At 48.7% G+C, this 14,939-nt stretch overlaps 1 protein-coding gene across 2 annotated transcripts in view; it reads left to right on the forward strand.

The window, feature by feature from the left end:
• ASTN2 (astrotactin 2) overlaps window positions 1-14,939 on the forward strand; it is an 845,639-nt gene that overhangs the window by 108,389 nt on the left and 722,311 nt on the right. For both annotated transcript variants that reach the window (XM_045791077.2, XM_087869420.1), the window contains exon 2: window positions 13,263-13,450. In XM_045791077.2, the coding sequence (XP_045647033.1) occupies window positions 13,263-13,450 (188 nt within the window). The remainder of the gene's footprint in view (window positions 1-13,262; window positions 13,451-14,939) is intronic.

Genomic DNA, 14,939 nt, shown 5'->3' on the forward strand with positions numbered 1-14,939 from the left:
CTGCCTCGCAGTCAAGGCCACTGTGAACACACGGAACAGGCAGGGGGCTTTTTTCAGGAATATAGGGGCAGATTACACTCCGGAAGGTGTGCAGCAGGAAGCCAGTCAATACCCACTCACCCTCTCAAGTCAGGGCTGTGGAGACCTTGATTCGGAGGAGGTGGGGCCGAGGGCAATAGGGTAGGACCCCGCCTGGGGGACATTTTCTGAGTCCATTCCTTCTGTTCTGCACATGCCCGTGGAGCACCTACTTGGAGCAGGTGTTAGGGGAGAGCAGGCAGTGAGGGAGAGCAGAGGGTAGGTGAGGTGTGAAATCACCAAAGCAATGATTAGAATACAGCATGATAAGCACAGCGGTGAATAGAAGCAGAGCTCCCCCCATCCCAGTGTTGGGGGGTGGTTAGGGAGGCTTCACAAAGGAGGTGACATTGAGCGTGTAACAAAACCACCCAAAACTTAGTGGCTTAAAGCATTTTTTTTTTTTAAAGCTCCTAATTATTTGGGGCTTGTAGTATGGGCTGAGCTTAGGTAGAGAATTCCGCTGGCCTTGGCCAATCTCCATCGGGTTTCCTCATGTGTCTATAGTCAGCTGGGGGGTTTTCTGGTAGTTGGATGGTCGGGCTGGCTTCTCTTCCATGTCTGGTGGGTAAGCAGCAGGCTTTGGGGCAACACAGGCCAATGGGCCACGTTTCTGTCCTCATCCAGCAGGTTATCCTAGGCTTCTGGCTTTTAAGTACAGCAAGAAGAAAGCATGTCCTGGTACATAAACACTTACTTTTTAAGTCCCTGCTCTTGTCATTTTTGGCATTGTCCTTTCAGCCAAAGCAAGCCATGCAGCCAACTCTGATTCAAAGGGAGGAGAAATAGACTCGCCTCCGTCTGGGGTTCTGCAATGGGGCACAGTACACAGCTGGTTAGATGGAAGGAGAACTGTTGACTGTTTAGTCGACTTATAGCTGAGTTCTGAAGATTAATAGGCAACAAAACACGAGAGCAGTCTTGGGAGAGAGAAGAGTATGAACATGAGCAGGGAGGCATCTACAGGGATGGAATGACAGCTGGAGACAGGCACGTCTCAGGATGCTGACTGGCCTTGAGTTGAGCACATCAAATGCCATGTGATGTGAGCTGGTGCTGTTTTGGTAGCTGCTGCAGGGATGCTATGGTGGGATGAGGGTGAGCTGAGGGGACAGGTGGACCCATATGTTCTTAGGCCTTCACCTTCACCTGGTTCCTTCCACTTCTGGGTCTTGATTTCTCTAAGTACCTTTTCTACCAACTGTGCCTCAGTTTCCCATCTGTGAAACTGGAGTAGGAAGTCTCACCCTCTTGGGCCTTGTTTTTTTTTTTTTTTTTAATTTTAAAAGATTTATTTATTTATTTGAGGGGGGAGGGGCAAACAGAATCTTAAGCAGACTCCCTGCTGAGCACAGAGCCTGATGTGGGGCTCTATCTCAAGACCCTGAAATCATGACCTGAGCTGAAACCAAGAGTCGATGCTTAACCCACTGAGCCACCCGGGAGCCCCTTGGGCCTTGATTTTAATCTTACATCGACCCATATTATCAAGCAGCCGCAATTGCAAAAAAAGTCTGGGATAGGAGAGATAATAGCAACTCTTGGTCCAGAAGACTCTCATGACCTAGCAAAGGAGATGAGAATCACACACTGGTGAGGTTAGTGAACCGGGGAAGGGAGTAGAAACCTGTCAGAGGAGCTTAAAGCTTGGAGGAGGGAGGGAGAGGGCATCTTGGGCAGGGATTTTCAGAGGTTGATTGAGCTAGATTTTGAAGGAGGGCGATGTGTGTGGTGCAGAAGTGGAATTAGGGCATTTCAGGCAGGAAGTTCAGCATGAACGGAAACTGGGAGGCCACAGTGCGGCTGGGGGCCAGTGGACTGTGTTTTGGATACAGAGGCAGTGGGTGTAGACCAGCATCTGGCACCAGGATGAATCCATCATGTGAAGGGATTCCTCCACGTCCAGCCTCTCCCACCTTGCTGCAAAGAGCTGGTGGCGTCAGTGGCAGGTCTGTTCACCCTCTTAGTCTCTGTTGGGCTGCCCATTTGCTTCTTAGTTTTTCCTCCCTTGGCCCCAGCACTGCATGGCACTGTGCTGTCCTGACTCGCCACGTTTTATTACCTGTCTGGTATGAACCCAGGCCTGTGGCACTCAGATACCGAACCCTCTGGGTTGAGGTGAGGGTGTTGGGGATTGGCAAGTGAAACCGAGCAACAGAGACCTAAGGAACCATCATGGTAGAATCTTTAGGCAGGGCTGAGGGAACGCTGGAGGTACAAGGGAATTCTCCCCCCTACCCCCTTGCTGGTAAACCACTTTTAGGTATCTGGGAGGTTCCACCTTTCACCTCTGGCCTGCCCCCACCCCAAATCTTGGTCTCCAGCCCCTTTATGATTCTTGAAGAGCATTAGATTATGAGGCTGTGTGACATTATGCAAGTTGCTACCCCTCTCTGGTCCACATTGCCCAGTCAGTAAAATGGTGGATTAGATCTTTGATCTTCATCCCTTTACACTCCTTTATCTGTGAGGTTTTCTATGATTCCAGGTTGTAGCCAACAGAGATGATTTAAAAAGGGGTGGGGAGAACTGGGGCCCCAGACAGAAGGGTCATGGAGACTGTTTCCAAGTGAAGTAGGATGTTTGATCTGTAACCTCTGCCTCCTTTTTCTCTGTATTTCATAACATGCCATCCCCCACTGCTGTCGAACAACCTGATTCTTGTCTCGACAGTGGTGAGATAGGCAAAGATGACAAGAAGACAGACAGCTGTCAGGGAATATGCAGGTGCTAAATGCTGTGCTGGCTCCTTCCAACATGAATCGCTCTTAATTCTCAGGACGTTTGTCAGAGATTGCTTTTAGGATCCCCATTTTCCATACAAGGCAAGTGAAGCTCGGAGGGGTGAACCTAAGAAGGTAAAGGTTGCTCAGTAGGAAGGAGCAAATTGGTCTTGAAAACTTAATTCACCCCCAGACAGAATGCTTCAGATACCTCTCCCAGGACAGATTTGCATTTTAAAAAAAGAGGGCTCACCAGCAACACTTGACCCCAGCAAATGACTTCATAAAGATGGAATGTATGAGCCTAGCATCTGGAGAACTGGGAGGTGCTGTCACATTAATTGCGTACACCCCAGTGTGGACTTGGTTCCTCTGTCTTTTTATTCAAACGTGCGAATTCCTTTTCTCAGCCTGGTTAGGAAAGCAGGGAGAACACTGGATTCGGAGTAAGGGAAGTAGAGCTTGAATTCATGCTCTGCCACTTCCTAGATGGAAGATCATGGGAGAGTCCAGTCACCTGTTGGGACCTCAGGTGGCACAGCTGAACAATGGGTGTCCTCCTCTCTCCCTTATTCATCTGGGTTTCCCGTCCCTAGCTGAGTGCCTGGCACATAAGCAGGTGTTGGTGAAAGTTAGTCCCTGTCCCCATTCTTTGGGCTCCCTCTCCCCAACAGTTTGCAATGTTGTGGAACAAGGGAGGGGGAGAAAAAGTCGTTGATCGTTTGGGCGCATTAAGAAAAGACAGTGAGGAACAGTGAACACATAGAGAAACCAAGGGCATAGAGCAAAGTGAAACGACAAAGACCAGGTGAAAAAATGCAGGAAGGAGGGAGGTAAATGGTTCAGGAGAGAATAACCAGGAATAATAAGATTCAGTTCCATCAACTATCCATCTATTTTCAAATGGAATCTGAAAGATGTGCTTTTCTCCCTTACCAATAACTCTTAATTCTCTTCCCCTCCCTTATTTAACCGGATATAACTGTATTATTTATCTCCACTGGGTGGCTAGGGAAAACAGTTTTTTTGTAAAAGACACAGTTCCCCAAGGAAGTGGGAGAGGGCAGACTGGGTGGCGGGGGGTGGGGGCAAAGGCAGAGATGAGCTGACAGATAGCAAGGAAGGAGAGGATCAGAGGTACTCTTGGGGTGTTCTCCTCCACCCTCCACTACCCTGGCTGTGTCCCAGCCCCCCGTCTCTCTCTCCCCTTTCTCCCCCCTCCCTTCTACCCTCCCCAGCTGCACACCACAGTGATGTGTCTATGGACATGTAACCTGCTCCGACATCAGGATCTCTTAGACTTCTAAAATGTCCAGATTATAGACTCTGCCTGCTTACCTTGTCTGGACCCCTGATAAATGAGGAACGTTAACTCCCTCCTCACATGTCTTCCCATAACACCCTGTGAATGCTCTCTCGTGGCCAGTACCGCGGGATTGTCACCTTCATTGATTTTCCTTTTTCTGCTCTCCTAGATAGTGATTTTGTTGAGGGCAGGGAACTCATAAAATGTGCAGCGAGGGGTGCATTCATTCAACAGATATTTATTGGGTACCTACTGTACTGAGGATAGCAGTTACCTAGACAGGCAGGATCTTGCACTAGGACTGAATGAATGATTGTTGGGTAAATGGATGAAGAAACTGAAGGAGGGGAAGACGCTGTGTTGTTGCTGTTTCGTGGCAAAGGAGGAACATCCATCCGGGAATGGAAGGTCCGTGAGGGCAGCAATCAAATTGGCCTCTTTACCTAATCTATCCATGGGACCTAGCACTGTCCTTGGCACATTTTAGACGGTCAATAAATATTTATGGAAACTATATTCTTTTTTTTTTTTTTTTTGAAGATTTTTATTTTAAGTAATCTCTTCACCCAACCTGGGGCTCAAACTTACAACCCCGAGATCAAGAGTTGCATGCTCTACCGACTGAGCCAGCTGGGTGCCCCGTGGATGCTAGATTCTTGAACGACGGGGATAATGAGTACATTTGCTTTTAGCACTAAGTGTGGGACTTTGCAGATTTCCGAGCACATTGCTAGGCCTGGCTTTATTTTCTCTTAATTCTATGTTAGGTGGGATACAAGTAGGACAGCTGGCTGAAGTTTCTTACACACACACACATACACACACACACACACACTTTACAAATAGAGAAAGAAAATCATAGAGGCTTCCATTTATGGTATTTGGAGAGCTTCATTAGCCTCTAAACAAGGGCTTGGTGTGATTGCATGAAGGAGTCCCAAGTGGGACCTAATAGTTCTTATTCTGCTGGGAGACAGCCTATAGTTAAGACATGGCAGCCCCCTCTTTACGTCCCTCTCTGCCTTCAGTCTCCGTTTCCTCTGTAATGATGAACCTCTGCCTTTTCTACTGGCTTCCTCCCACTGGACCCCTTTGCACGTCTGCAGTCCCTCCTTCTTGTCTTTGTGCCATTCCTCCATCCACAGTGCCCTCTGCCACATGGCCACTTGTTGAAATTTTGCCCATCCTTTAAGACTCCTCCACAAAGAAACTTTCTGGATCCAGCCAGAAGTCATCTCCTCTCTTTTAAGCTTTCTACTTCGATTTATACTTATTTATAGCATGCTTTTTCTCCGTTCCTTGGCCCAAGCTCCTGAGGATAGAGTCCCTCAATGCCAGATCTCAGAAGAGATTGGTTGACTAAATGAATCTTTAAAGCGAGCATGTGTCTGCATCTAGCCGATGCAGAAGTAATGTATATGCAATGTAGAAAATGTAGAGAAAAATGAATCAGATCATGATTAAAATCACCTCTGATCTCACCATTTAAAGAGCACTGTTCTTGATGATCTGGTGTATTTTGTTCGAGTCTATTTCTTTCCAGCCGTATATATACATACTTACGTCTAAACAGAACCATGAGATTGTCTATTTTCTCTATAAACTTCCTGTCTGTCTCCATGAGAATTGCAAACTCCTCGAATGTTTAAAGTCTGCCTTTCTCTTCATTTGCATTCTCCAGGGTACCTAAACTTGAGCCAGATGTTAAATAAATTTCTGTAGTGCTGTTACATGGGAATCAAGCCATCATGGCTGTCCTGAGTTGGCGTGTCTTCTTTCTGTCCTCTTGGAGTGCCCATTTGAATTCGGATATGGGGACAGCTCAGTTCAACTCAACAAATGTTTATGGAGCCCTCTGCCCTGCATTTGGCCTCTGTTTCAGGCACTCAGGTATACAAATGGCTCTGCTGTGTCCCTGCACTAGAGTCCAGTGAGAGAGGTCAGCTGTATAAACATATCATTTTAACATAGGTAAATACCAGATACCACATACATAAATACCAGAGACCAAGACAGTGGTACAGTAGAGTGCTATAATAATAGTGGTATGAAGTAATATGTAACATGTGTAACTGGAATGCTTAGTGAGGATCAAGATTAGAGCTAAAAACATGTTATCTCATTTAATTCTCAAAATAACTATGAGGCGGGTGCTGTCATTATCCTCATTTGACAGATGAGGAAACTGAGGCACAAATAAGGTGGAGTTTGTCCAAAGGCACACAGCTTGAACACAGGGGAGCTGGGATTCAAATTTAAGCAGTTGGTCTCTCAGGGTCTGTGATACTATATAGAGCACAATATCCCCACTTCATGAAAACGTATAGGAATGTCTAGCTTATATGGGGGTCATGGAAATCTTCCAGAGAAGGGATGGAGTTGACTCGTGGAGGCTGTCCCAGCCTCTGAAGAAGTGTCTTCAGTTGAGGCAACTAAATGATGTGTTATAAAATTAAACTGATTTCTCTTGGCCTTAAAAAAAAAAAAAAAACATCTTCAAAGACATTGAATAAGAAAGAGCATAGTGGATTTAGAGATTGCTTAAATATTTGATCAGATTTAATGTGTCAGTGCAGGGAAAGGAGTGAAGAGAAGTAAGTTGGGAGAAACGCGGGTGCCAGGCCCCTGAAATTAGGTTTTATCCTGAGGGGTTTCAGGAGCCATCAGAAGGTTTCAAGCAAGAATGATGTGGTCAGATTTATAGGTTAGAAATATCATCCTGGTGGTCATTTGAATGGTGGTTGGAAGGAAGCCTGGAGGTAAGCATACCAGTTGGGACCTTCCAGATGATCTCCATTGGCCTCTTAGGATCCACTCTTCACCCTTTCTTCCCTGCTAAGGGCCTGGAAGGCTGACCTGTATGATTTGCTCCACCCTTGGGTGTTTGGTTGGAGTTGGCCCATGTAAGGCACCTGCAAGAGATTAGCAGGTAGAGGGAGAGTAAGGTTGGAGCATTTATTACCCCGGCACCTCCATGATGGGCCATGCCTTGTCAGTAGCTGGCTTATTCTACTGAAGGCCACAGCTCCTGTCTGGTGGTCCTTTCCTACAGCTGTGGCTGCTTCATGGTTTAATACATCTCCCTCCCCTCGCCCCTTCAGGCCTAGGGCGGTGACAGCTCCTCGCTGTTGCCAACCTTGAGATGCTTCGTCACTGGTTTGCCTTAATCCTGCCTGTGATGATTAATTTTATATGTCAACTTGACTTGGCTTAAGGGATGTCCAGAGAGCTAGTAAAACATTATTTCTGAATGTGTCTGTGAGGGTGATTCGGGAAGAGACTGGCATTTGCATCAGTAGACTGAGTAAAGGAGAAAGGCCTTTATCAATGCAGGCAGACATCACTCAACCCATTGAGGGCCTGAATAGAGCCAGAGGGTAGAGGAAGGGCGAATTTGCTTTCTGCTAAAGCCAGTACATCATCTTCTCCTCCTCTTGGGCGTTAGCACTCCTGGGTCTTGGGCCTTGGGACTCAGACTGGGATTTATATCTTTGGCTTCCTTTATGCTGAGGACTTCAGATTTGGACTGGACTATGCCACTGGCTTTCCTAGGCCTCCAGCTGGAAGGTGGCAGATTTGGGGACTTCTTAGCCTCCATAACCATACAAACTAACCCTTCATAATAAGTCTTTTTTTATATATCTATAAATCTCCTGTTGGTTCTGTTTCTCTGGAGAACCCTGACTAATGTACTTCCAAAGTCTTTGTAAACAGTCCCGTCATTAAATACTTACCAGTGACCTCACCGAGTGTGCCTTCTCTTCTGTGATGGGACCCTCACTGGCACAAGGCCATGTGAGGTGTTTCACGAGAGAGAGGATGATGGTCGGCATTAAGGCAACCATTGTAGAGATGAAAAGGAGGGCGTGCGTGTGTGATGTCCATTTCCCAAGGTCACTCGGCAGGACTTGCTGCGTAGAGATGACCCCCCATGAATGCTGGGCCGGCTAATGGCAAGGGCGGTCGAAGTCAACATCTCTACCTTCCTCAGTTGTTTGTACCTGGGCAGGGAGTTCATCTCACGGAATGTCTGCTCTCCCCCCCAGTGAAGCTAAGACTATTTGCAACCTCATCAGAAGCGCTCTCTGGCCTTCTGCGAATAATCTGCCGGAGGGTCAGCGGGAGCCGGAGCATGAGAAGGTGGCTTAGTTAGCCCCTTGGGAGATGTTACCAAGATGGCTGGTGATCAGAAGAGCTGCTTATTTTCCTAATGACCTTCAGGAATTAAATAAAAATACAATGAGTGCCATAGATTAGGAAGAACAAGCCAATTAAAAGCACAACACGCCTTCGGGAGTTTTTATTTCTTTTCCAGGAGGCTGAAAGGCATCTGTGGCTGCCGAGGCAGGATGGCGGTCTACCCAGAATCACTGATGAAGGCTGATCCTCTTGCTTGGCTTTAGTGGGGCCGTTGAGGGGATTTGAGCCTATTGAATATTTCACGAGTTGCAGCCCATGGGGGGAGAACAGAGAAAGGTGAAAAGGCAATCCCTGTGTTTCTGTATGATTCCAATAGAAAACCAAGCTCTCTGAGGTGGGAGGGAGGCAGGCGCTGGAGTCAGCCTACCGCCGGAAGGCATGGTGCACCAATTCTCCCACTTTAATATCTGCTGTTTCATTTTATATTCATCATGTCAGCATAATCTGCCTTTATGGGAATCGTCTTGGTTCCCGACCAAATGCGTTTAGTCCCCCTTTTGCTTTAAGTTTGATTGTAATGTGACTTGAAGACTTCAATGAAACGTTTATATGGAAGGACTAGGGGAAGAGGAAGGGGGAAATGCAATTGGAAAATCAATCAGCGGGGAATTTCAAGAGCTGGCCTTGGTTATGCCAGTATTTCTTTGACCTGTTTTTAATGGACACAGGACTGGCTGTCTGATCAAGTGTACTTTGCTGTTTCCCGACTGCGTGCCAAAGAGAATATACTCTATCGCGAGGGATTCAAAGCCCTTAACCCTTGTGTCTGATGTACATTTCCAACTGACATTCTGCCACACTCCTCCTTACACCTGCAGCTTCAGTGTCCAGAGGTACCCAATTGCCCAGGCCGTCCCTATGCCTCCTTCTCTCCTCTGAGGGCCACCGTTATGCCCATTCTCTGCAGTGCTCAGGGTACTGTATTTTCAGAGTAGCTCTTTGTCTCTAAGCTAGGACAGTCCTGTTGTACCTTCAAATTCTCAATGGACCTTTACTTATTCTTTCTTTAATTCTGTAATGAGGCTTAACCGTACCTCCATAATCTTATTATGGATGTGTGTGTGTGTGTGTGTGTCCATCATTGGCAATTCAGTAATTTTTCAATGAGCACTTATTATGTACCAAGCACTTTTAAAAGTACTTGCGATATGGCAGGAAATAAGCAAGGTCTCTGCTTTCCTGGAGAGAGAGGCATTAAACACATGTTTCAGAAAATATATATGATTCATTTCTAATAGTGACAAGTGCTATAAAAAGGCTTTGTAAAGGGGATACAATAGAGCGTAGATGTGTGTGGAGAGGAGAACTTCAGCTAAACCTGGCAGAGCCTCTCTGAGCAGGTGTCCCTGGGACTGGGAGGCCAACGCCGAGAAGAAGGTCGCTTGCAAGGTCTGGGAGGAGAGTCCTGGCAGACAGGACAGAGTCCTTATGCCCTGAGATGAGAGTGAAGCTGGTCTGTTTGAGAAACAGGTGCAAGTCCTGCAGAGCTGGAGCATGTGAGGAGGGGATGGCAGTAGTGGGTGTGTCAGGATAATGTGCAGTGTCTGGGGCCACGTTATGTGGGCAGTACGAGCATGTGTGGGCAGTGAGATGCCAGCTGGGGAGTGGGTAGAATTTCTGCCACTAAAGGACTGAGTTTCCTAAAGGCAAGACTGTGCCTCATTTCCCTCCATGTTCTGAGCTACTAACATGCCCACAATTGAGTAGGTCCTCAATAAAGTGTGTTGGATGAGTGAACAAACACACACATGAATGAATGAATGAATGAATGAGGGGATGAATGAATGAGAGAATGAATGAGGGAATGGTGAATGAATGAATGAGGGAATGGATGAATGAGGGAATGAACGAATGAGTGAGTGAATGAATGAATGAATCAGGGGATGAGGGGATGAATGAATGAGGGAATAAATGATAGGGCCTCCTGCTTCCAGCAGGGCAGTTTTCTCTCTGAGGCACCATGGCCCTCCTCCCCGCCTCAGCAACAGTTTCCTTCTTTTGTAATAGAGTGAGTCCAGAGCTGATCTCTGTGATTCAATATTTACTGTGTTTCACACACTGTTATTATCATTTAACGTTTACTGTCTGCTGACTGTGCACTCATCGCTGAAGCAAACAAAGAGCTCAATCTAGTTTTGGTTCATGGCCTAATTTAGTCAAGGAAAAGGAGATGTTGTAAGAGCTAGAGGCACAGTAACAATTGTGTGGACTGGAAATCCACTGGGTCCGGCTGGGTATAAATTCACCAGTGGCCCGAAGCAAGGGACTGACCCTCGGTGATCCTCTGTTTTCGAATCCGAGCGTGGGGAGGACGGGCTTCTTCAGCCGTGGGATTTCGAGCACAGGCTGCGGAGAGCTCCGGGAGTGACGAGCGCAGGTTTCAGCGAGCCGTCCTCCGCTTACACCACGGCCTCCTCGATCGCAGACACGGTGCGGCAAGGGCCTGCCCGACCACCGGCACATGAGTCCTTTTCCTCGAGCTGCTGCACAAGAGACCGCTATTTCCAGGGACAACTTGTAGCCCTGGGCTCCCTGGGGCTCTGGTTCTGGGCTTTGATACATTGAGAGAAACGTGAGTGAGGGACTGAGCTCGGCCATTTACCATGATGTCTTCACCTTGCCTTGGCCCAGCTGGCCAGCTGCCAGAGAAGCTGCTGCCAGCGCTTCGGGTGCTGAGGCCAGGAGTGGGGCAGTGGCAGGGGGGAGAAGGTGCTGGGAAGAGGCCCGCTGCACACCCTGGGCACCCAGCCAGTCTCCTCCCCCCGGTGCCCCACAATGAGCTCTTGGGGTCCTTTGGGGCCCATGGCCGAAGAGCCGATGAAGGCTCGTGGTTGTCTCCGTCCCCGCTCAGCTCTTGGCATGGCAAGGGAAGCCCAGGCGGGTGTTCGCTTGAACCCCTCACTTACTACATCCTGGCCACCTTGTCTTTTCCTTGGAAAGAGGTAGAGGCTGTTGAGGGTTTCGAGCCGAGGAGTGATGGGAGCGAACAGGCTGTGGCAGGAGTCCTCTGGCTTCTGGGTGAGGATAGACAGGAGAGCGAGGGAGCAAGAGGAGTGTCCAGTCAGGAAGCCCGTGCGGTCAGTCAGGCAAGAGAGGGTGGAGTGTTGGCCGAGGTGCTTGCAGGAGGGGAGCCGAGAAGGGATACCTTTGGGGTGGGTTTTGAAAAGGTTTCCTGGTGGACTGGAGGAGGAGGGGGAGAGAAAACAAGCAGTCAAGTGTGTCTCAAGGATTTTTCCGCAGCAGCTGAAGGGTGAATAAGATCCTGTCCCTGTTAATAATAATAATGATAATAAATATTAATAGCTAACTTTTTATAGCACTTATTAAGTGCCAGATGCTCTTCCCCAAGGACTAGGGGACCTCAAGGAGTTAGTCTATGGGGAGTGGACGATACAAGAATAATTCAGTAGAACTTGGTGAGCAAACATCATCTCGTCACCGTGACTCCTTTTCCTTCAGCGTTGCCAGGGTCTGCAGAGTGGGGCACGGGGAGAGCTGCTTGGGTAAGAAGTCCTAACTCGGCTTCCCCGTCAGTCCTCCTCAAGCGTGTGTGTGTGTGTGTGTGTGTGTGTGTGTGTGTGTGTGTGTACATGCACATGTGCATATGAGGTCTGCGGTGACTGTGGGAATACTGCCTCTAGGTCAGGTCCATGTCTTGGGAAGATGGTCCAGAGTTCCAAGCCTCAGAATTATTACAGCTACTTGTCCACGATGGAGTGCCTCCATCTCTATGGTAACTCTTGCTTGAATGAAGTCTTGATAGTTCTCCAGGAACCCTATCACCCTTCCCCTTTCTTCAGAAGACATCGTGATAGGCCTTGTCCTACTAGGACATTTCCAGGGACGCAATCCCTCTGGTGGGCAGCAGTATGAAAAGATTATGTGATCTTAGTGCAGGGACACTTCTGGTTGCCAGTGCTCTCGCCCTTCTTACTCGGTAAGAGGCCATGTTGGTACGCTTCTATTGGAAGGAAGTACTATTAATCATTTAAAGACCAGGTGACTGGGGGCGCCTGGGGGGCTCAGTGGGTTCAGCGTCTGCCTTCAGCTCAGGTCATGATCTCAGGTCAGGGTCCTGGGGCCAAGCTCTGTGTTGGGCTCCCTGCTCATCTGCTTGTCCCTCTCCCTCTGTCCCCCCACTGCTCGTTCTCTGTCTCAAATAAATAAATAAATAAATAAAGTATTTTAAGTGCATACATACATACATACATACACACTGACCAGGGGACTGTAACTTGCTCGCAGGTCCTAACTTCCGCTTGGTCATATGAGAACTCTGGGGTGGGGCAGTGGCTTTCCAAGTATTTTTAAGCCATGGAAACTTGGGTGCCAACACTCCCTTGCTGGTCATGCAGTATAAACGCTAGCAAAAAATGGAGCTGCTCTGACCGAAGCAGCCGAAAGAGGTTCAGAACAGCCCACTTACCAAGCTCCTTTCCTATAAAGGATAATCCTGAGGCTCTTAGGCTGGGCCAGATGTTCTCTCGGGCTTTCTCCGTGCTGAGGTTCTGCAGTTAGCCTGTGAGCATTTCCAGCTCAGCTTGTAAAGAATTCACTCTAAACCCCTGCTCTTCTCAAGGATGGAGGTGTCCTCCGTTCACCTTCTCCCAGTTCCATGCCCTCAGGAGAATGTAAGCACCTGCATCACTTGCATAGTTTGGTTCCTGTTGGTTTGATTTAGAGGAACGAATCATCTTAGCACACATGGTGCTATACAAAAGGGCCCCAGACGGACCTGGGTTCACCCTCTGCCTTTGCTGCTCCGTCGCTTGGGGAGATTCTTGGTCACAGGGGAAGTGACGGTCTCCAGCCCATAGATTCGATATAGGGAAAGGCATCCTGGATGGTACAAAGTAGGTGCCTTCGGAGCTCCTGAACACGCGTGGCTCCTTCCCTCCCTGGAATACCGAGGCCAGGCGTGCCGCTCACCCAGCGCCTCCGGTCTTGTCTTGCAGAGATGTCTGGCACGGCAGCGGACATCTCGCTGGTGCACTGGAGGCAGCAGTGGCTGGAGAACGGGACCTTGTATTTCCACGTCTCCATGAGCAGTGCCGGCCAGCTGGCCCGGGCCACGGCGCCCACGCTCCAGGAGCCCTCAGAGATTGTAGAAGAGCAGATGCACATTCTCCACATTTCTGTGATGGTGAGTGAGCGGGAATGCCGGGAGGCGCTGGGGGGTGGCGACGGTGAGGTGGGGGGACGAGGGAGGGAGGCGGGGGCTTGCCAGCCGAGGAGGGAAAGAACTGACTGAGCGCGAGAGGTAAGAATGATCAACAGAAGGTCAGGTGGATTCTCTGGTGTCAGTTGGACTGATGCATACCCATCCATCATCTGTCAGCTGTGACAAACTAACCGTGCTTCAGAGAAGAGAGGAAAGGGTCGCCAGCTCCTTGGCCTTTTGGCTGACCTCTCTGGGAATAGCTGTTTAACATCTGTCACGTGGTTGGCCTGTTCTGCCGGGGGCTGAGATTCAGTGCTCCAAAATTCAGCTGGCCTTTCCAAGAAGGACTGAACAAACAAAATTGGAACCAAAGTTGGAGCATGCCCGTCCCCAAGTGCCCTTGATGTGCTGGGTATTCTGACCCTCATAAGACCCCCTGCAGTGTGGGCAGCGCATGGTGGCCCTTGGGGCAGGACTAGGCATAGCCCCATGACACATGGATGCCCCTCCATTACCCTCATGTTATAGTTGTGAATACCGAGTCAGAAGGGCCAAGACGCTTACCCAAGGTCACATAGCTCGTAGGAGATGGAGCTGCTCTCGGCTGTTGGAACCCCCAAGCATGTCTGGCTACAAGGCCTGAACTATGTCCACTTCACTCTTTCCGTCAGTGCAAGTATTTATGGATCAGCTAACCATGTGTCCAGCACTGAGCTGGGCACATTTGTGGACATCACCTCATTGCATTATCACCAAGAAAGCATGAAGTCCGGCATGTCACCTCCATGGGAGAGCTGAAGTTCTGGGCCCAGAGAGGGGGCAGTGGCCTTCCATCTCTGCAGGCCCCATGACCTGGAGCTCTTGGAGTCTGCTATCTCTTCAGAGAAGGCGGCTAGGGCTTAAATCACTTGAATGGTCGTCTAAAATGCATGGAGGCTCATATTAATGGTTTCTTTAAAAAGCTGGACTTAATGGCTCTGCATGGTGGATAGGAAAAAACAAATTCATTATGCAGAATGTACAGGGTCTAATTGGCTCAAGAAGAGATCTGATAATAGCTACGAGTGACATCCCCCTAGTGCTTTTCACTCCTCAAGTCATTATTTTCTCTTTTAGCACAACTCTCTCTGCCAGATGCATGAGGGTAGGAAATGTTATTCCCAATCCATGTATGAGAAAGGTACAGCCCAGAGAGGTGAAGAAATTGGCATAAGGCCACGCAGCGCGGTAGCACGACCGCCCACGCCTTTCTTTTCCGTTTCAACAGCCAACAGTGTTTACTGAGAGTCTACAGTGGGGCAGAGTTTTGCTTTTGGTCTCGGTTCCTCTGGTTCCTCTAACGCTGCATTCGATATTCTGATTAAGGCTGAGTAAGAGCTTGGAAGTTTTCTCTTTTTGGAAAAACACACACATAGCCCAGCCAGACAGCAGTGTTAATTTTGGACCTAACGCATGCTCGTCACGTGGAAGA

This window comes from Ursus americanus, chromosome 18 (assembly GCF_024610735.1).
Source record: "Ursus americanus isolate L20-20 chromosome 18, mUrsAme1.1.p, whole genome shotgun sequence".
Taxonomy (NCBI): domain Eukaryota; kingdom Metazoa; phylum Chordata; class Mammalia; order Carnivora; family Ursidae; genus Ursus; species Ursus americanus.